General features: G+C 48.9%; 9 protein-coding genes across 9 annotated transcripts; 3 read left to right on the top strand and 6 right to left on the bottom strand.

Annotated features, from left to right (window-relative positions):
* Positions 1–656: 656 nt before the first annotated feature.
* Positions 657–1,627, top strand: P168DRAFT_276300 (Metallo-dependent phosphatase; the record flags this gene model as incomplete). Its single annotated transcript, XM_024835546.1, has 1 exon — positions 657–1,627. Exon 1 carries the CDS (start codon positions 689–691, stop codon positions 1,625–1,627), a length of 939 nt encoding a protein of 312 aa, XP_024688939.1. The 5' UTR covers positions 657–688.
* A 1,545-nt stretch (positions 1,628–3,172) lies between these two features.
* Positions 3,173–3,835, top strand: P168DRAFT_322406 (uncharacterized protein; the record flags this gene model as incomplete). Its single annotated transcript, XM_024840569.1, has 3 exons — positions 3,173–3,224; positions 3,308–3,336; positions 3,386–3,835. The coding sequence occupies 3 exons, from the start codon at positions 3,173–3,175 to the stop codon at positions 3,833–3,835; spliced, it is 531 nt and encodes a 176-aa protein (XP_024688938.1).
* A 736-nt stretch (positions 3,836–4,571) lies between these two features.
* Positions 4,572–5,002, bottom strand: P168DRAFT_322405 (uncharacterized protein; the record flags this gene model as incomplete). The annotated part of the gene is made up of 3 exons (XM_024840568.1): positions 4,572–4,792; positions 4,843–4,909; positions 4,973–5,002. The coding sequence occupies 3 exons, from the start codon at positions 5,000–5,002 to the stop codon at positions 4,572–4,574; spliced, it is 318 nt and encodes a 105-aa protein (XP_024688937.1).
* A 503-nt stretch (positions 5,003–5,505) lies between these two features.
* On the bottom strand, positions 5,506–6,339 carry P168DRAFT_293617 (GrpB family protein). The gene has a single exon (XM_024837843.1). The coding sequence runs from the start codon at positions 6,236–6,238 to the stop codon at positions 5,636–5,638; it is 603 nt and encodes a 200-aa protein (XP_024688936.1). The 5' UTR covers positions 6,239–6,339; the 3' UTR covers positions 5,506–5,635.
* A 973-nt stretch (positions 6,340–7,312) lies between these two features.
* P168DRAFT_330553 (uncharacterized protein) lies at positions 7,313–7,728 on the bottom strand. The gene is made up of 2 exons (XM_024841597.1): positions 7,485–7,728; positions 7,313–7,428 (listed from the first exon to the last, which is right to left on the bottom strand). Exons 1-2 carry the CDS (start codon positions 7,674–7,676, stop codon positions 7,387–7,389), a joined length of 234 nt encoding a protein of 77 aa, XP_024688935.1. The 5' UTR covers positions 7,677–7,728; the 3' UTR covers positions 7,313–7,386.
* A 1,817-nt stretch (positions 7,729–9,545) lies between these two features.
* Positions 9,546–11,181, bottom strand: P168DRAFT_330552 (NAD(P)-dependent oxidoreductase). Its single transcript, XM_024841596.1, has 5 exons — positions 10,897–11,181; positions 10,522–10,846; positions 10,353–10,452; positions 10,060–10,300; positions 9,546–9,992 (listed from the first exon to the last, which is right to left on the bottom strand). The coding sequence occupies exons 1-5, from the start codon at positions 10,939–10,941 to the stop codon at positions 9,774–9,776; spliced, it is 930 nt and encodes a 309-aa protein (XP_024688934.1). The 5' UTR covers positions 10,942–11,181; the 3' UTR covers positions 9,546–9,773.
* Positions 11,182–12,363: 1,182 nt separating this feature from the next.
* Positions 12,364–15,543, top strand: P168DRAFT_293613 (acetyl-CoA synthetase-like protein). Its single transcript, XM_024837842.1, has one exon. It carries the CDS (start codon positions 12,588–12,590, stop codon positions 15,360–15,362), a length of 2,775 nt encoding a protein of 924 aa, XP_024688933.1. The 5' UTR covers positions 12,364–12,587; the 3' UTR covers positions 15,363–15,543.
* Positions 15,544–15,943: 400 nt separating this feature from the next.
* On the bottom strand, positions 15,944–16,672 carry P168DRAFT_244222 (glycoside hydrolase family 11 protein; the record flags this gene model as incomplete). The annotated part of the gene is made up of 2 exons (XM_024833918.1): positions 15,944–16,343; positions 16,398–16,672. 2 exons carry the CDS (start codon positions 16,670–16,672, stop codon positions 15,944–15,946), a joined length of 675 nt encoding a protein of 224 aa, XP_024688932.1.
* A 754-nt stretch (positions 16,673–17,426) lies between these two features.
* P168DRAFT_219326 (uncharacterized protein) lies at positions 17,427–17,807 on the bottom strand (the record flags this gene model as incomplete). The annotated part of the gene is made up of 1 exon (XM_024833094.1): positions 17,427–17,807. A coding segment is annotated over one exon (381 nt), but the record flags the coding sequence as incomplete, so codon positions are not given.
* Positions 17,808–20,264: the final 2,457 nt, after the last annotated feature.

Here is a 20,264-nt window from a genome sequence, read left to right as displayed (position 1 = left end):
GAGGTTGTAAAATAAATATAGAATGGCGGCTGAATATATATTTTGTATAAGGAGTTGTTTCAATTTAAAATAGTGTATAAAAGGATACCCAAAGAGCTCAGAAGTATTCAGATATTCTTTGTAGCCGAGTGGTATCCTTTTCGACAGTGTACTTCTAAAAGACGAAAGCACCCGATTATGCACCATGAATAACGTACACAGTGACACTACATCTACGTGGTTACAGGCCAAGAAAATCAGCTCAGTGGGCCAACTTGCTCGCTAAATTAAGGTAACTCCATAGAAGGTAACTCCATAGCTGAGCCGTATTATCTCATATTACTCTTCGATAAACATTTTTATGGTTTATTAGTTTATATTTCATGGTGTTTGATCCTCGCCCGTGCTACTCTATCTATAGGCCTCGACGACTACCTGGACTCCGATAGACTACACCAAGTCGTCTGCCACGAACCCACGAACATGTACTAGGTATTTACCAACACATATATACGGGCCCAATGAGGAATGTCTACACATATACTACTGATCTAAACAGGAATGGCCTTGCTGCCCGGTCTAACTATCATCCGATCCGATCTTATCATTCGAGCTTCTGGCCCTGAGCAGTTCCTCTCTACAACACCATTCATTCAATAGCCTTCAACACCTCTGTCATTCAAAGAGACATTATTAGTAACATAGAATTATGTCCGTGTTTGGCAAGCAAAGCACTACTCCACTAGACGCCTTTCTCAACCGCCCGCGCCCATCGGCCTGGCAGCAGTTTCTCAGCCAGCCTTGTGTCTTCCTCGCACGCAAGGTGTATACTTGGCAACAAATAACCCCTGCCCAGCCACTCACTAACCCTGTCTCCGTTGTTTGCATATCCGACACCCATAACTCTCAACCGGCTCTTCCAGATGGCGATATCCTCATTCATGCTGGAGATCTGACCCAGTCAGGATCTCCGAAGGAGTTACAAGCGACAGTGGACTGGCTGCACGCGCAGCCACACCCAATCAAGATCGTTATTGCCGGGAACCACGACCTGTGTCTAGACGCCAGCTTTACCCACGGATCTGACCATGCGTCTTTAACGGGTACCTCTAAGCCCCCCGGGGAACCCATCAACTGGAGAGATATAATATATCTCCAGGATACAGAAACAACAGTCACATGCAATAACGGGCGCCGTCTACGTATTTACGGCAGCCCACACTCGCCTCGTCACGGTAACTGGGCCTTCCAGTATCCTCGATCCCAGGATATCTGGACAGGCAAGGTACCGGGTGATCTTGATATTCTGGTAACGCACGGTCCACCTCGCGCACATCTCGACCTGTTAAACCTCGGTTGTGTGCATCTGTTACGAGAGCTCTGGCGTGTTCGACCGCGGTTGCATGTATTCGGGCATGTCCATGAAGGCGCGGGAACGGAGTGGCTCCAGTTCAATGCGTTGCAGGATGTATATGAGCGCACTGTAGTCTCGAAGGGTGGGGCTTGGAATCTTGTTCAGGTAATAAAGGCGTTTGTACAGGCAGTCTTCAGCCCTATTATTGAAGCAAAATGTCTTCTTGTGAACCCGGCTATTGTAGGTGGCCTTCGGGATGACGAACGTCGACGGCCTGTCAAAGTTATCATTTGAAACCTGCCGTCATCCCTGGATTGAGCTTGAGCAGCCCGACTACGTGCTAAGATAGCCTATGAAGTGTTGGAGATATCAGTCAGGTCAACCCCTTCCAAACGATCGTTCGGCTTTTTATAGTGTATTGGCATAATTAGATAATTTCATTTATCTCTCCTAATCTGGGAAGGAAAAGGGAACCAACGAAAGGGTCGCAATTTCCGCTAATGATCGTAACAGTGGATCAAAAAGGAAGCAGCTCCAATGCCCTTGTGGCTCATGGTGGACCTCTCGAGGATCATGAATCTCTAGAGGCTCGGATAGCACAGATCTGGTTTATTTGTATTAACCCGAATGACGCTGCTCAAATCAGTATTGGAGTTTCTTAGGAATTGCTTTAAACTTACAGGATATTATTATCAGAATACCAACCATCACTTCATTCATTCTGAAATAGAGCCAATCGCTCTGATTTCCTTTCCATTTTATGATGTCCGGAGGTGGCTTAGGGAGGGTTATGTGGCTCCCATTGGAGTTATGGAACCACATCACGAGCTATGTGAGTTGTTTCGATCTCTGTTGATTGAGACAGCGTTCTAAGAATGGTTTCTATACACTCAGATGCAATATAATTCGCGCTCAGCATTAAAAGCGTTAAGCCGATCCTGCCGTTACCTCCGTCACGTCACATTGCCTGCTCTCTTTCATTCCATCCACCTTCATTTTCTCCCAGACCAAGGGAACAGAGGGCGTTGGATACTGCGAGACATGCTGTTAAATGATAATGTGACAATCTGCGAATGTGTTCGCGTACTCATTATATCAGGCTTTCATTACAACCCAGGCGAAGACACATACTTGCTGCAATTTCTGATTCAAAGGCTAACAAAGCTACAAACTATTGTGTAGGGTCTCTCAGTGTCCGATGTGATTTTGTAAGCTAATCTGTCGACTACAGGTGGCGTATAGGCTTTCTATTTTCTGATTCACTATTACACGATCTTGCTTCTCGCGATCCAGTGCCACAGCTGTATTACAGAGGCGGGATACACCCCCTGACCCGATCACCCTTGTTGTTGAATTGCGTGGCTATTCGCTCCCTCAAGGTAAATTGTTATACCGCTGCGCAGGTGGATGCGGTAAGACCAGTGGTCTTTGCACTTCCCTGCCTCGACCGTCTAAGCATCAAATTGGCCCACCAAGATCCGGTTCCATATGTCTTTTCTCCAAATCCGGGGGACATCATGCCCCCTGTCCGCACACTCTGCTTCACCAATATCTCCTTCAACCCCCAACAGGCAGACATATGGGCTGAGTGTATGCAGCATAACACCCTACGGCATTTAGGGCTCGATGGTTTCATAGAAAATATGGACTTGCTGACTTGTCTGACCGGCTGCGTCGCAGGCTTGACGTCTCTGGCGATACGTATCAATGGTAGTACCTATGATGAAACCCCGCAGGTATCTAATCGACTAGGCCCATTCCTTTCAGAAGTCAGTTGTCTCACAGCTTTTACCGGATATAATTTGTCCAAGCGTATCTTACCAACTGTGGTCTCCCGTCATGGCAGCCACCTGCAACGGCTTCGATTCCGCGGGACGCCATATACACTGGGGTTTAGGGTGCGCAATGATTGTCATCTTTCTCCTCGAAATATACGCAATCTTGCTTCCGAATTACCCAACCTACGCCGACTAGGAATCCATGTGAAGGTTGGAGACCAATTGGTAAGTTCCACTTCGCGCGCGGGGGAGGGGACATGCTAACTGCCGAAAGCCGTACGACTCCCTCAGGGCAATATCTCGATTTCCCCGGCTACAATACGTTGAGATTAATACAGCCACCGACTGCGGACCCGTGCCAGAAGTTTCTCTCGTGGAAGATTTGTGGTTCGATGTACTCATGGCGGAAGAAGCATTCCGTTACATTGCCGCCAAGAAGAAACGTTCAACGATCTCCGAGCTTCCTCTTAAAGGACTGGATTTCAAAAGGTACGACTGGGGACCGCACCTTGAGAGCCCTAGTCGGTTATCCAAGAATCCCGCTGTGCCTGTCTATGCCTGCCGATGGGCAGGTGGCGGGTCTCAGGGCGAGCAGGTTCGGGTGTTTCCAGTACGGTACCATAAGATGAACATTATCATTGGTGATGAACAGTATGAAGAGGTCCTGATCTCTGCAGGGTTGTGGGACTTGGCTTCTCTACTGGAAGGCCCGTGGGTATTGTGAAAGTGTTAGATATGGTCCGAGTGGAAGGATACTGTCGTTACCTTTGGGATGGTGGTTGTGTTGGCTATTATTAGGGACTTGGCATATGTTTGGATTGCAAGTATTATTAGCTGAGCATTTAGATGTGGAGTTGTTTTATCCACTGGCTACGATGTTCACTTGCTCTTTATTGATATTGAGTCTGGTCTTGGAGAAAGTACTGTCTAGTCTAAATTGATACCTGTTTACTTTACCACTATTGTTGAATGTCAACATGTTAATTTAATTCTCGATCGAGAGATAATCTCATATATACTTAATTGGATACCCTTATCCAGTGACAGGAAGATGGACAAGTTAACGTGTATCATATAAATATCGTGATTGCGCTTCCTGAACTCGATGAAGAAAACTACCAAGGTAGATGTATCAGGACTCGATCCCGAGGAACAGACAAACTATAGGAAGCATGAATAGACTCTACTGGCAGAACCTTAATAGATATTAGGCTTGTAACAAGCCGGCGTAGTTCAATTCAAAATCAAGCTCTGTTATTTCCTTCCCAGCAACAGTAAAAACACCATGTCTTGAAACTCCACCTGCAGCAACCATCGAGAAAAAAGACCCCAGACCCACCTCAAAAACCAAAAAAAAAAAAAAAAGAAAAAAAAAGAAAAGACTCGAAAAAAGCAAACCACATCGCGTCTTTCTCTCTTATCTCAACCATGGCTATCCACTAAAGACAAGAAAAGCTTCCCTAAGCAGGCTCCAAATAATCGGCCTCATCCCCATTCTTCACAACATCGCCGTCTCCCTTCACCTTGCGCTTCTTGCGAACAGGCGTAGAAGTAGCACTAGAACCAGCAGCACGTTTTCCGGCACTTTTGGTGAAGGTCACAGTGTTGTCACATTTTGGTGTCTTGCGGTACTTGTCGAGTTGGAACTCTAGAGCCTTGAGGGTGGGCTTGTCGTCGCCGGCTGTGTATTATTAGTATAGTACGGTATAGTGTAGTAGAGGGAGGTCTTACGCCAGTGTTCGACCATCTTTTTGAGATCGATGGTGAAGGTCTGGGTGTTGAAGATGGTTTTGAGGATCTGGGTGGTGCTGTGTTAATGTTGTTGATTGTTGTGGTTTGCTTTGGATGGGGGTGAGCTTACTGTAGTCTCAACTTCTGGAGACCAGCGCATGTTGGGTGGTTTGAAAGTGATGATTTGGTAGAGGAGAGTTTGTAGACTGAAGGTTTAGATTGTGATGTGAGGTGTGGTAGATGCAGGAGTGGTGAGTGGGGATGGTTAGAGAAGTAAGTTCAGAAGGTAGAGAGGTTGTAGACTGAAGAAGAGACGAGAGAGATGATATCGATATCAAATGCCCATTCACTTAATATCGCTTTTCTACTTGCCTGTTCAGTCTGTTTGGGGGGAGGGGTTTACTTGGTATTCACTGGACTCCATTCACTGTCTGTTTCTTGAATTAGTTTCAACTCTCAAGTCTGCTCTGATACTATCATCTTAATAGAAAAGAGTTCTCAATTACGCCCTTTACTTCTGATCAAATCTGACCTCCAGCACAGGGCATCCTGTTTACTCAGGTTCATATTTCTCTCATCACAGACATCACCTTGTATGATACCCATACTAGTCTAGCATACTGATAATAAGTTGACAGGAGACAGATATCCACTGTCAGTATAGCCAACAACATGCTATTTATAATCTTATAAGCTGCTTATTCTTTAACACAGATACTACTCATACTCTATGCCAAACTAGAGCTCAAAGAAAAACAAAAAACAAAAAAGAAAGAAAAGAAAGAAAACTGGATCAACTCTCCAACTTCTCATGAGCTTCAAACGCCCTCTGCAACATATTTAAAATCACCGCCTCCTTCCGATCATTATACTGCATGACCGTCTCCCCACCCTCTCGACTCGCCCTCGCCGCCTCGCGCTTCACCCCCGCATACAGGACCCGGTCGTCCTCATGCGTACGCAACCAGTCCCGAAGCATCCGATGCCAGATCGTCTCCGGCGCCTCGGGTCCAAAAACATGCACATTCGCGTACGGGTCTTTCAAATACAGAAACCGATGCCGGTGCCAGGTCGGCTCGCGGAACAGGAACTGGAATCCGGCTGCCTCCAGCGCGGGGATGTAGCGGTCTTCGGCGTCGGGATCGGGCACGACAATATCCACGTCGATGACGTCTTTGGCGGGGAGGCCTGGCACGCTGGTGGATCCGACGTGCGCGACGGAGATTAGGTTGTCATTGCTTAGGGCGGAGCGGATGCGCGCCTCGATGAGCGCGAATTTGGCTGGCCAGGTTGGGTCGGGTTCGATGATTTCGATGGGCTTCTGGGGACGTCGGGCGATGTGCTCTGCTGCGAGGGGGTCGTAGGTCGGACGATCGGTGATGGGGTGGGGAGTCATGGTTGCTGTCTATGGGGTAGGATGGATGTGGTTTGGAATAGTTTCCGAGGTGGAGGGTCTCTTGCTTACGGGTCACACAGATGCTGAGGTGAGGTTTCGAGTCTCATCTTCTTTAGGGTTTAGCGCGGCTGACGCTCATGGATGATACGAGGTGACTTGATTTGCTGCTGATGGACAAATCATGTCCGTGCGGTTGGAGGTGGTGCGTGGGTGTTTTGTTGGATCGTCAGCGTCCCCTTGACTGCTTCTGTTTCTTGGACCATCGCTTTGTGTGTCCTCCAATTCGTCCTCACTTTTTTGTTGGACGTGCCTGATTGATACTGATTTTTGGTATTTCTCAAGAGACGGACGAGTCTTCTTCAAAGTCCGGGGTTTATATGGAATGATTTCTTGAGATCCATGTTCATAATGGCAGATTCGTGCAAGGGTGCTAGGTCATGTTGTCTTGTCTTTTTTTACTCCCCGTTGAAAAGCCTCCATATAAGCTCCCATATGCAGTCAGCCTCTCCGGTAACCGTTGATATCTGTCCGTACCACCTGCTGATATGTCGTAGGTTTAATCGTCCTCGAGGGACTCTCCAGGAAATGTCCGATTTGCAACCGGTTATCCCCGATATCGCAACCTTAATGATCCCACAGGAAGATGCGTAATATCGACCCAAGAACCAAGTCATCATTGTCGAGGAAGTCTGACGGATAACCAACCTGTGTCACAGTAGTACATGTATAACATCATCCTGGATTGGATGGAACCAACCCAAGCCATGTTTCAGGTTAGACCTTCCGGAAACTCTTTTCCACGTAGATTGACTCACTTATAGACTTCGGGATTTGCTTCGTGCTTAGAAACTTTAAGACATGAGCGCTACATGATCTAGATGGTTATACTGCAAGGTTCGTGATAGTATCTCCATTCATTAGTATATTCTCAAGACATGCAAGGGTGTCAAAGACCGGCCGGATCAAGCCATAATCCGATAGCAAGATACAATGCCAGACATAAGCTCTGTGTATGGAACAAGCAAGCAATGGCTCTGGCTTCGTTTATTGAAAGGTCAACACAAGATATGAGCAAGGCCTCTTTTTTGTTTATATCTAATATTGATACAAAAGCACGACTGCAGTTCGACATATTAAAAAGCCCCCCCTTATAGCCACTTGCAACTCTTCTTGTTTGCTCCGCAGAACATCTAGTATATCAAGGAAATCAGTACACTCACACAGGCTAGAAGAGCGGCTGACTTACCCTTTTATTGTTTCCACACCGGTATATGTTGCAGGGCGATACCATACAGTCCACAGGACACTTGCCGTAAGTCCTCGTGTCAACGGCCCCGGGACAGATGCTAACACCGCAGGCATTAGCGACCTCAGCGTCGGGGGCGGCGTTGGCGGAGACGGTGGCAACAATGGCCAGGAGGATAGTAGACAGCTTCATTTTTAAAGTTGTTTTCGTGGTGGAGTGGCTTGGTGTTTCGGTCTGGGTGGGATGTGTTAATTTGGAACTGGAATCAGAGGCTAGCAGGGGTAGGGTTCTCTGTCTCTTTTATAGAAAGTTTCTCTTCAGCGAGGATTTCCTTGGAGGCCTAACAAGCTAGGGTTTGCATGTATCCACGCGACTCCATTTAGCAGCGCTTTTTGGATACGGGGACTGAAGAGGTACTAGCGGTGTACAGTGCATTCTGATCACCGTGAGGTTATACATTTCCACAAGCTAATGTCTGCATGCACATGATATGCTACAGCAAATCAATATAGAGTTCATCCAATCTAACAAACCCCGAACTCTGACCCTAGACCTATCGGATGACCCGTCTTCGCATAAGGAAGAGCCGATCCGAGAAATCTAACGGGTCGCTCTCCGATTCGGATCTATAATATTGATTGATACCTATCATTTCCATTCCAATTTAAGACACTATTGTTTCCTCCATCTGGACAAATTTTTCCAAGTTGAAGCAAGGGACTATCTCAGGTCGTAGAAGGCTTAAGAATGGGCATAACATGCTCCCATGCGCAGTATGGGCTAACCTGTCTGATTATACAAAGTATTGATATGAGAGACCTAATAGATTTGTCTCGACGGAGTAATAGCGCAGGAAATATTGCGTACGCTTAAGATGAATTGACTAATGGCGTCCCAATCTGAATGAAGGTTTCTGGGTTGGAAAGAGATACTATCTCATGTTGTACATCTGATCTAAGAATTGGTAGAACATGTCCTGCTCGATTCATATGATGTTAAGTGGTGGTACATCCCATCACACATTCAAATGCCTAAACCATCTGACTGAAAAGTAACCATTGTAGGACTTGAATTATCCTCCAAGTGTAACTGGCTAGGTTCGCTGACCCTTGGGTAGTCAGACTAAGATCCAACTTTGATCACAGTAATGCACGGGCGATATTATAGATCGTAAAATGAATGGATACATACGGTCAGATCTATTCTACACCCATTCATTCGCTATTTCTGACATACCATATATACTTTGAATATAGATTGGTAATGATTCTGATTTATAAACACCCACTTCTTGAACCACCTACTTCGCCCCCTGCCCTCCTTTCACATTCACTACTTCACCCAGTACTACACCCAGCTGATCATACGACAGACAAGGATATCGCAACAATCCCCCAACAAAGTAACACCATCTCAGCTCTCCAGACACAAGCCTCCTTCACAAGCCAAAGCAAGGGTGATCTAGATTAGGGCTTACTTGCCTCCACCGCATGCCCTTTCCCCTTTCGAACATTCCCATCAGGACTAACAAATATCCACCATGTGGCCCACCGACGGTCAATACTGTAACAGGTATGAAGCCAACAGGACAGCCATGCGCGCCCTAGATATGTAGATATTTGTAGATGTTGATGGGAGCATCCAGATTACGCAGTTTGTCAGACTTTTCGGATAAGGTAAAGGGACTGGATGCTACGTGGTTTGTTTCGTCCGGGGAGAACCTTGGACAGTATTGGAGTCTGACACTAGGGATCCCTGTTGGTGTTCATTGTCCTACTGGGTGGTTTCTGCAGATTTTGTTTGGGCATGTTCTGCCAACTGTCTTTGAAAACACTTCTTGGGGTTATGCTCCTCGAGATGGATCAAAATATGACAAAGACTGCATATGAATCTTACTATAGTAGGTATATCTAGGGTTTCCGCATAGAACAGAGAAAAGTACCTCCTACAAGCAATCAAGCGAGACTATACGAGAGAAATGGACAATCTTTAAAGTTTGTATATCGGTACAACGTCCAAGTCTAAAGAGATTATGTTCCCGTCTCCAAGAATACAGGGTGGCGTCCGCCAAGAAGACTTTTATAAAACTAGGTTAGTTCATCACCACGAACCGGCCTAGATACACGCAGACAAAGTTGAAACACGGCTGGCTAATTGCAATTCAATTATTCATATGCAGTGGATAGGGCAACTCATAAGGAAGTCAATTTTAACGTGATGAAAGCCCGAATTAAAATAAACATCCACATGCATTCTGCTCCATGTGCAGGCCATATCCAAAGAATGTGTTTAGTCCAACGGCTCAGGATCATTCTTATAAGGCAGTCCGCTTTCCATACGCACGGCACCGTAAATTCCAATTGCGTCGCCTCTTGGTCCCTCGTGCTCCAGCACCGTCTCCAGATGATCGCATGCGATATCGTAGATCTTGATCGATGCGCCGCAGCTGTGGGCGAGCCATTTAACCTTTTCAGCGAGTGCGAGCGCCATTTGCACTTCGACCATGGGCTGTATATTGAAGTGTTGGGTTAGTTGGGAGTGGTATATCAATGTGTGAGATGAGGGGGATACGCACTGTAGTCCGGTGATAGTCACCGCTCAGCATACGGTCGTTGTATGCTGCGTGTGGGGGGTTAGGGAACAGTGCTGTCATGAGCTTGTTCATGTTGCGGACGCCGAGACCGCACTTCTCGGCGAAGACGTTGACTTCCGCAACGGTTTCCATCGTCGCGAGGATGATCACGTTGCCCATTAGTTTGAGGAGGAGGGCTGTGCCGGGTTCTTCGCCGCTGAGGTCGACGATGTTGCGGCAGATGCTGCGGAGTGTTAGTTGGAATAATAAGTGCCAGTTATAAGGACAGTACATACACTCCTTGGAGAAATGGACGGATGCGATCGACTGATTCAACTTTTCCGCACGGGATACAGGTGAGGGTTTGCTTGTGTGCCATTTTGGGCTCACCCATCACTGCACCAGTCAGTATGTTATTCTTGATCTATCCTTGAGACAAATATATAAGCTCAGGAAGGAACATACCAGGCATAGCGACAAACTCCCCGCCAGCGGCGATCACCTGTCTCGCAATTTCATTTGTACCCTCGGGCCCGATAGTCGAGCTATCAACGAAGAGTTTGCCTCGGATATCATGCACTAGGGCGTTATCGAAGACACTCTGGACAGCACCCTGGTCCTGCAGACACGACCAGATAATATCCGACGAGGCGACGGCCTCTTCGACGGTGTCGACGACACGGCAGTTGCCGATACGTGCGGCGTGGTCTTCGGCCTTGCTCTTGGTACGGTTGTAGATGGTGAGCGGGCGGGAGAAGATTCCGTGCTGGACAAGGTTCGTGGTGATACCCTTATAGATGTCAGATATGCATGTAATAATAATAGACTTCTATCACCTACCTGGCCCATTTGGCCGATCCCGATGAAAGCGATACGGGCTGTCATGTTGGAAGTGGGTGCGATGCGCGATTTCCGGAGTGATTTGTCAGATGTAGCGGTGCATGTGCGGACATGAGCATCAAGGGTAGAGATAGCGCGTATCAAACCGTTTATAAAGGGATGAAAGTAGGAGAATTTTCACTAGGCAGGTTCTGAGTAACATCTAGTCATGACTCTCACGTTGGATTGTCAGAGCGCCACCAAACCAGGACTGGTGGGCTTCGTTAGGAGTCAAGACAGTCCAAGTCAACCGGATCAGAAAGAGCTAACCCAACGCTGGAAGGTCTGAGCGATGTTGACGAAAACCGCCAGAGCGCCCGGTGGAGCCTGAGGTGTCAGCGTGCATGCAGAATCTCACCCTGATAGGTTTCCGCGGCTTGGCCGAAGATTGTCATCTTGAAAGTTCCCTGCAGTTGGGTTCTTCAGGGACGGGAGGCGTCGCACGAAACTAGGATGCTTTGCTTTTTTCGTCGTGTCGATCCAGCAGGGATTAATTATATCATCATAGAGGTTTGGTCGAGTGAGATACCACGGTAGGAATTGCGTGTGTGCAAGGTGACTAGGTGACATGGTAGTTCGTTGGTTTTGATTTTGACTTTGCTTGCTTTTTACTTCTATTTCATTTTATTGCATTTTTTCCAAAAACGTGTCTGGAAAGAATTTCCGACATGTGAAGGGAATGCTTGGTAGACTGTCGGGTCGCATTAGGGCGGCACGCATATGATACCACGAGCAGACCACTTCAGGTTTAGAAACCTTACGTCTTGGGGTGTACACAACGACGTGAGGGGGGGATCACCTGAATAATAGCTGAGAGACATCATCTTGCCTCTTTTCCATTATAGATGGGATCATGTCTGGGTCTGTGCAAAATGTCGAAATATGGTCAGCCAGCCCCGGGGGGAAAGTCCGCTCCGTCACACGTTTTCCAGTAGTGATGCTCAGTGAGCAGGGTTCAAGAACCATGCTCCGGTTGAGATGCTAATAGACTGAAATGGCTTCTACAACCATGCTGTGCTGTATGAGACACCGCAAACACGAGCCATCGTCGAATAACGGGATTTGCCCGCTAGGATGCCGTATCACGTTAACCTGGGTCTCACTTGATCCGGCGAACACCGTCGTCCATTATCATGATGCCTGATCCATTCATCCACACCAGGGGAAGGCCGGACGAACGTAATTGGTGGTCCCAGGGAAGCGTGGCGATGGGATACTCAGCATCAGCAGGGAAATCATGACCACAGACCCGGACTTACAGTGCCGGTGATAGTGGCTGAACCATATGGACAGACACCACTGGAACGAATCAACGGCGAGTGCTCACGACTGTCCCGGGTTGTTTATTCGAAGAGGTGTGTCCTTCTGGTTCAGCTGAGAAGAGGGGAGAGTCAGATGGGTTCCACGAGGAGGAGGGGCAGTCCGATATCAGGGTCCGTGGCATTCTGGCTATGGGGAGCACAGCATATAAAAGCGTGGCAAAATTTTGACACCAGGGCAGTTGTGAATCAGACTTCACAGCGCATTTCCTTTCCATCGCACCTCGTTACTACCCATTTGGCCCTTACTATATAGATCGGGCCCACTGCAGTCGGCTTTCCCAGACAATCCTCGAATCTCAAATCCGGCTCAACCCTGCATTGAGATTCCTCATGTCCTTCCGCAATCTTCAACACCTCCTAGAGGCTGTGTCCTCGAAGGAAAATACTGGCAAAATCATTTCATACCCCTTGGGAAACACCAGGACCCCCACCATATGCACGTATGCCCAGCTGCTGGAGCAGGCTCAGAAGGCCGCCTGGATACTTCGATCCAACGATGCCTTCCGGCCTGGGTCCGTCCTTCTGCTGCATTTCAAAAGCCACTGGGACAACATCCTCTGGTTCTGGGCAGCTCAGCTAGGCGGGTTCACGCCGGCCATGTCCACGGCGTTCTCGAGCAATGTGGCTCACCGCACTGCGCACCTAGAGCACTTGTCCAAGACGCTCATGGATCCTGGATGTCTCACCAGATCGAATCTGCTCTCTGAGTTCGCGGGCCAAGACGCCATCCACCCTGTCGCCATCGACTCTTTCGACCTAGACAAGGCCCCCTATGCCGAGCGTCACTCGCACTACCGGGATGCCGATCCCAGCGACACCGCAGTGTTGATGCTCACGTCGGGAAGCACCGGCAACTCCAAGGCTGTGGCACTCGCGCACCAGCAGATCCTGGCTGCGGTGGCGGGCAAGTCGTGGGCGTTGCCCGTCCCCCAGGACACGGCGTTGATGAACTGGGTCGGGCTGGACCACGTAGCCGGACTGACGGAAATCCATCTAAACGCCATGCACGCCCAGCAGGACCAGGTGCATGTGCAACCGCCGGACATGCTGGGTGATGTGGCGCTGTTCCTGGACTTGATCGACCGACATGCCGTGTCGCGTACCTTTGCTCCTAACTTCTTCTTAGCAAAGGTGCGCTCCGTGCTTCAGCACCAGCCTCCTGGTGGGTTTGGCTGGAATCTGTCCCGCTTGCGATATATTGTGTCTGGGGGCGAGGCCAACGTGACCAAGACCTGCGACGAGGTGTCAACCCTCTTGGCGCCTTTCGGGGTTCCCCGCAATGTCATCATACCAGGATTCGGCATGACGGAGACTTGTGCTGGGTCTATCTATAGTCAAGCATGTCCACAGTATGACCTGGCGAATAATCTGCCATTTGCGTCCGTCGGTCGCTGCATCCCCGGGATGCAGATGCGGGTGACGGAAGGCGACAACGAGCCTGTCCCGGCGGGCGCGACGGGGAACCTTGAAATATCTGGCGCCGTGGTGTTCCAGCGGTACTTCAACAACCCAGAAGCGACTGAGGCCTCCTTCACGAGCGATGGATGGTTTAAAACGGGCGACCGGGCAACGATCTGCGAGCGCGGGTACCTGACACTGATGGGACGCGCCAAAGAGACGATGATCGTCAATGGGATGAAGTACAACCCGTCCGAGATCGAGAGCGCGATCGACGAGGCACAAATCCCAGGGCTAGCATCTAGCTTCACCTGCTGCTTCTCGTCATTTCCGCCAGGTGGGGAAACAGAGGAGATCTTCCTGGTGTACCTTCCGACGTACAGCCCTGAAGATATGGTCGCCCGGGCCCAGACGGCAGACCGCATCGCCAAAACAGTGCTGATGTCGACGGGATCACGGCCCCAGATCCTGCCGCTGGACGCATCGATGCTGCAGAAGTCGGCCTTGGGCAAGCTGTCACGAAGCAAGATCAAGACGGCCTATGAGAAAGGTGACTACAAGACGTATCAAGAAGTCAACCGCGAGATGATCACGCTGTATCGCGCCGCCACGCGACAGGCGCCACAGACCGAGTTGGAACGGCAACTGCTGGCTGTATTCACGGCATCGCTGCCACTGCCCGATGAATTCGACGTTCAGACGCCCATCTTCGACATGGGGATCTCGTCGATCGAGCTGATCAAGCTAAAGAAGAACATCGAGGAACATCTAGAGTTGGTCGAGGAGATCCCGATGATCACGCTCATGACCAAGACCACCGTCCGTGCGTTGGCTGCAGCGCTGCAGGAGAGCCAAGCCGGCAAGACAGCCGAGTACAGCCCCGCCGTAACGCTCCAAAGTGGCGGCGACAAGGCACCCCTGTGGCTGGTGCACCCCGGGGTGGGCGAAATTATGGTTTTCCTCAACCTGGCCAAGTTCATCACCGACCGTCCGGTGTACGGGCTGCGGGCGCGGGGGTTCAACGAGGGAGAGAAGCCATTCTCAGACCTAAACGAAGTCATCCGAACCTACCACACGGCCATCAAGGAGAAGCAGCCGATGGGTCCATATGCCCTCGCCGGGTACTCGTACGGGTCCATGCTCGCGTTCGAGGTGGCCAAGGTGCTGGAAGGCAACGGCGACGAGGTTCGGTTTGTCGGCTCGTTCAATCTCCCCCCACACATCAAGTTCCGCATGCGTCAGCTTGACTTCACCGAGTGTCTCTTGCATCTGTCATTCTTCCTCGACCTGATGACCGAGGAGCGGTCGCGCGAGCTGTCCGTCGAGCTGGAGGGGGCGGGTGAGGACGACGCGATGGTCAAGATAATGGAGAATGTGCGACCAGAGCGTATGATTGAGCTCGCCCTATCTCAGCCCGCCCTCATCAAATGGGCAAAATTGGCCTTTGCGATGCAGAGCATGGCGTGTGACTACGATCCCCTCGACTCGATCGCGGGCATGGACGTGTTCTACTGCATCCCGTTGGCGGTGGTGGCGTCATCCAAGCAGCAGTGGCTCGAGGAGCATCTCAGCAAGTGGAGTGACTTCACACGCTCCGAACCACGATTCCATTCGGTGGCGGGGGCGCATTACACGATGCTGTCGCCTGAGCATGTGTTTGGGTTCCAGAAGACCTTGCGAGGGGCGATGGAAGCGCGTGGGGTTTAGTACATATTTGAATGCGTTGATTATGAGATATTTGATGTAGGTTAGAATAAATCTGTTGGTAGTGCGTGGCCATAGAATGAATGGTGATCAATTGTTGACACGAAGCTGAAGTGAAGCCAAAGTTGAAGATCATCTCGTATCCGATCACTGACCTGACTAACCCGATTCGGTCGCATCGGAGATATTGGGAATAATCTGGTTTGATAGACAGGAATAGCATAGTAGGATCTTTTACGGAGTACCTGCCTACTTTCGACCAACGGATGGTGAGAAGAGTATTCTGTAATCCTTCACAGTCTAAATTAATTCAACACTCTCAATGTGACGTGTACTTCAGGGCAGAAGGAAATGGTGGAGGGTGGTGTTATAACGACGAGTTAGGGCTACATTTAATTGTCCACAGCTCGAAGATCTCTCAAAATTTAACCTCTGGACTCAGTACGTAGCAATGATAATCGGTTTACTACCACAATATTCTGAAATATTCGTAAAGCCTAACACTGATATCATGCTATACCCCAAAACATTCCCACCTACCCCCGTCACAGCACAACAACGTAACAACGAGCATGGTACCAGCACTAATAAACAGTAATAGACGAAGAGCCACTGCTCTGATAGCCCTCCGTGGCCACAATCTGATAATTATGAGTCCCCAACCTCAGTCCCAGACCCGCCCACGCATTGAAGTGATTCCCCATGGTGACGCTGCCCCCCGTGCGCTTGGACTTGCGCACCGACCAGAACTGCTCAAAGGTCGCGGTGCCAATGATGGACGGCGCATTGTAGCGGGTCGACGTGTAGATATCGTAAGTACCGCCGTCGCTGTTCACCGTGCCGCGGTAGGTGCCGCCGCTGCCGGGGTTGTAGTTGCCGTATGACTCGACGACGTAGTACTCGATCAGGGGGGAGGTCGTCCACCCGTAGACGGCGAGGTAGCCATTGCCGCTGGGGCTAAAGCTGCCTCCATAGTTGATTGTTCTGTTGATATTGCTTAGTGGCTTGTTTAGGGATGAGTAGGGCTAGGGGAGATACCTGGTACTACCTGGGTTCCAGCCCTTGCCGCCGACGAAATTGCCGACGTTCCTCCAATTTACGCTGTACTGACCTCCAGCGCCGTTGGTGTAGGTTACGTCGCCGCCGCCGTCGGTCCAGAAGGAGTAGTAGTAGCCGTTGTTCCAGCCGGTCGAGCTGGGGGTGGACTGCACGGAGAACGTCTCGTTGAGGGACGACTCGGGGGCTTCCACCGGTGCTGCGAGAGCTCCGACGGCAGCGAAGACTGCGAGGATAATTGAGATCAGGGAAACCATGGTAGAGAATTGTTCTACGCTTTGTTGATGATGATGATGCGGATGCTGATCGTAACTCGATAGGGAACGCTGTATTTATACCCTGGTGATCGACGAACCTGCTTCAGGATGCGATTTAGGCTGATCGGTTGATCGTTGCCCAGTTGGGATAATTCTTCAGCTTAAGCTGCGGACGATCTGGGGATTCCACGTGTGGAACTGGCAAGGTATCCGGATGAATATTCCATGGCCGGGTCTCGGCCTATTTCAGCCTGTTCATGCTACAGATGGTCATTATTCGCGAGCCATTCCAACCGAATGGCTCGTCCTTTGTGATGAAGAATCTAGTTTTACCAAGAGTTCACACAGGCTAAATACCTGGGCTCCCCACGGGGATCGTTGGCCGGCTAATTCACCCCCAATCGGCTTCCTCGGCATGAGGAACCTATATCGGCACTCTGTTTAGCCTGCGGGGTCGCCGGGAAGGTGGCCAATATGTATTGACCTGTCGGGTCTAGAATCCTCTTGTGGGTTGCATTGAGCGGGGAATTTACAGGGGTCGATTCTTCACACTTCCCAACGCCAGGTATGATGAAGATATCGATCAAATGTATACAGGTGTTTCTACGGTCCGAGATCAGTAGAGGGGCGCCTCAATAAATCCAGTTGTACACCGAACTTCTCATAAAAGCAGATATCCAATTACATCTAACGAGCAGTCGAGATGAGAACAGAAAAAACCTAAGAGTTCAAGTATAGAAGAGCAGAACAACTTCTATAGTTGCTTCCTCGGCGCTGCATCACCCTGTACTGGTGGAGTCCCATACCTGAATACCCCATCTGAATGCACAATACTCTGCAACTCCCGGACATTGCCACATCCAACCGATACAGCCACTGGCACGGAATTGACACACTCCGCTGATAGACGCACACTCTCGAGCGACAGCTCCTGCCGGCTGTAGTCCGCTTGAACCAGGAGAAGGCTCTCTCCATCCGTGGCTGTTGTTTCGTCCGCCAACAGAAATAGGCTATCATTGATGACCGTTCCGGTGGCGTTGGAGCGTAAAAAACGAGTGATGTCCGAAGCATCCCATCCTATGAATGGTGACATTGTGAGGTCAATTGGTGGGATAGCCATTGAGTCAGTCCTGTAGTTACGGAGGGCGTCTTTGTCTGTATCAAGCAAGACAAGCAAAGATGGTGGAGAAAGTAACTGGGCGCTCTTTTGGTAGGACTTGTGTAGAATTGATGATATGGTCTGTCTCATAATAAGAATGAATATATGAGTCAGGGGACAAATCGGTGTGGACATACCTCAGATGATACTGGATAGGTGCAGAAGACGCCGATAAGTAATTCAGGCATTTCTTTCACTCTATATCCAGCAAATAGCTGTTACCAGTATAGTGACTAGCGATTATAGCTGTCAGTGAATGGAAAATGAAGCACGACTAATCCAGGATAGCATTATTAAGAAGTTGCTAAACGTCAGACAATCCTAAGGAGTAATAATGTCGGCAGATCATGGTGCGGGGTTATTCAATTGAACCTGTCAGGATACAGGTTGTTTGCCAGTTAATATTCTGGCTGAGGGGTAGGATGTTTGACTATTCCTAGCAGTCGTCAGTCTTGTTATATGAGGAAGTCTTGCATGTTATATGAAAGCAATGTGAGACATGCAATCAGCCAACTGACTTGCAGAGTTCTTCTTTTGCTACATGGATTGTACTTTGACTGATTGCAATCTTGCAACTATTCGCAACTTTCTTATAGTCTATAAGGATTATCAAGGTTCATCAATATTTCGACTGGTTTCATCGCTCTCCCACAATTTTATGAATGGTGATCCATATATTATAACTGGGTAAGATAAGATAGTATATCCTCCCATGAACCAGGCTGAGGGCTAATGAAGCTTTTCCAAGAGATGTCCCTCATGTCGCAGCTCTAATATCCCGCCTTCGTCAACATAACGGTGGGGACAATCCCAAGTAATCTAAGCACATTGTGGGAGTCCAATCCTTCATTACCACCACTGCAGGAACTATGCTCCAGCCCGGTAGCCGACAATGAGTGGCCAATGTGCGTACCCTGCGTGCAGAAGTGGAGAGCAGCCCGGATTGGCGACAGGCAGGTGCCATGTCTACGCCATCTAGGGCCCTTCCAGACATGAAGGGAGGGAGTGTATCCCCTTAGTGTCCTTCCAACTGCCCTGATTCCATTACTGATGATAAACTAGGTCCCTACAGCTGCCCGGTCACATCTTCTGGGGGCCGTCTTCATCTGGGTGGCTGCCAACAGGACACTAACATACAATCGTGAACAACATGACTAGCTGCACAGTCTTGTTCGTGCCTTCTTGCGACAGTATCCACAAGTGTAAGTTAAGCAATATTCCCAGTATACTCCGAAGGTCCTATTCGCAAATCTCGTATGAGTTGTCACCAGACCATCCACACATGCAGAGTTTATTGCATTCGACAGCGCAATGGAAGAAAGGATGTGGATCCAAAAGCTTGACCAATCGTTTCGAAAACGGATAATGTCAAGGGTGTCGCTCTTGTCAAGAAGGCAAGATATACATCGACCCTCAAGTATACTCTCGAATGTCGCTTTTCTGTATGATCCATCTGTCTGTCCAGGGAAATCGGGGAATTAAGATGTGAATATCATATTACAGAACCCAAAGCAGTTATTACAATTACTCACCTAGCTTACAAAAGCAATATGTGCACATGCGTGTAGTTCATCGGATACTGAATCAGCATAATATTCACAAACTACTCAGTGAGCTCAAAGTATACAGAACCGGAAAGCTCCGACGCCCTCAAGTAACATCCATCCAGGAACAGTCCACTGAACCATGGATAATGTATGAAACCCCTCATAACCATTATACTACTAGACCACGCTATTGATAGAATAACCTATTGATATACGCTCAGATGGCAACGCATCCGACAGGGTCTTTTTCAGTATCGGCTAGAGATAATTGACCAGATTAGATTCAGCCATGAAGTCCATTGGCGGATGGTATCCCGTTGAGAGAAAGAACCACATGGCTATGACTGTTCCTCTCACATAGTCCATGTGGGTTCCATGATGTTGATATCCAGCAAAGGAGGTTCCATGTGCAGAGTACAAATTGAAATTATGACATCCTTTCGACATGCAGTCAACCAGGCACAATATCCCATCCACCTCCCTATAGATCATGATAGCATATAAAAGTATAAACCAAGAACCATATATAGACCCATTACGTCAGATCCACCGCCATTTACAACCCGTACATCCATGTCAATCACAGGCCCAACTGTCAGATGAGATCATTAATATAAAAAGCAGACAATCGACAATCCTGATTGAACAAGTGGACTGGCTTACTCACCCGTCAACCACAGTTACAATGCCATTGCTGGGTCAGGAGAGTCTCAGAACCAGGGTTCGGGATACCCAAGCCCTACTTCTATTTGCTGGTGCTTGCGCGTTGCCTCTACGTCATTTTCCTTGCCTCTTTGGTTTTTTCAGGGCCATTCTCTTGTTCAATATTTATCTTTAATTTACATTCAGGTGGAAGGATAATATGGATACCTAATTGAGTGAAGCA

This window comes from Aspergillus campestris (genome assembly GCF_002847485.1).
Source record: "Aspergillus campestris IBT 28561 chromosome Unknown P168scaffold_15, whole genome shotgun sequence".
In the NCBI taxonomy this organism is placed as follows: Eukaryota; Fungi; Ascomycota; class Eurotiomycetes; order Eurotiales; family Aspergillaceae; genus Aspergillus; species Aspergillus campestris.
This window is presented reverse-complemented; position numbering and strand designations above follow the sequence as displayed.

Bases quoted from the DNA above. Each gene is read 5' to 3' on its own strand.
- P168DRAFT_293617 (XM_024837843.1), bottom strand. From the start codon at position 6,238: ATGACTCCCCACCCCATCACCGATCGTCCGACCTACGACCCCCTCGCA.
- P168DRAFT_330553 (XM_024841597.1), bottom strand. From the start codon at position 7,676: ATGAAGCTGTCTACTATCCTCCTGGCCATTGTTGCCACCGTCTCCGCC. The intron at 7,429-7,484 runs GTAAGTCAGCCG...TTGATATACTAG, and splicing joins GGTGTGGAAACAATAAAAGG to ATGTTCTGCGGAGCAAACAA.
- P168DRAFT_293613 (XM_024837842.1), top strand. From the start codon at position 12,588: ATGTCCTTCCGCAATCTTCAACACCTCCTAGAGGCTGTGTCCTCGAAG.
- P168DRAFT_330552 (XM_024841596.1), bottom strand. From the start codon at position 10,941: ATGACAGCCCGTATCGCTTTCATCGGGATCGGCCAAATGGGCCAG. The intron at 10,847-10,896 runs GTAGGTGATAGA...GACATCTATAAG, and splicing joins GGATCGGCCAAATGGGCCAG to GGTATCACCACGAACCTTGT. The intron at 10,301-10,352 runs GTATGTACTGTC...AACACTCCGCAG, and splicing joins CGTCCATTTCTCCAAGGAGT to CATCTGCCGCAACATCGTCG.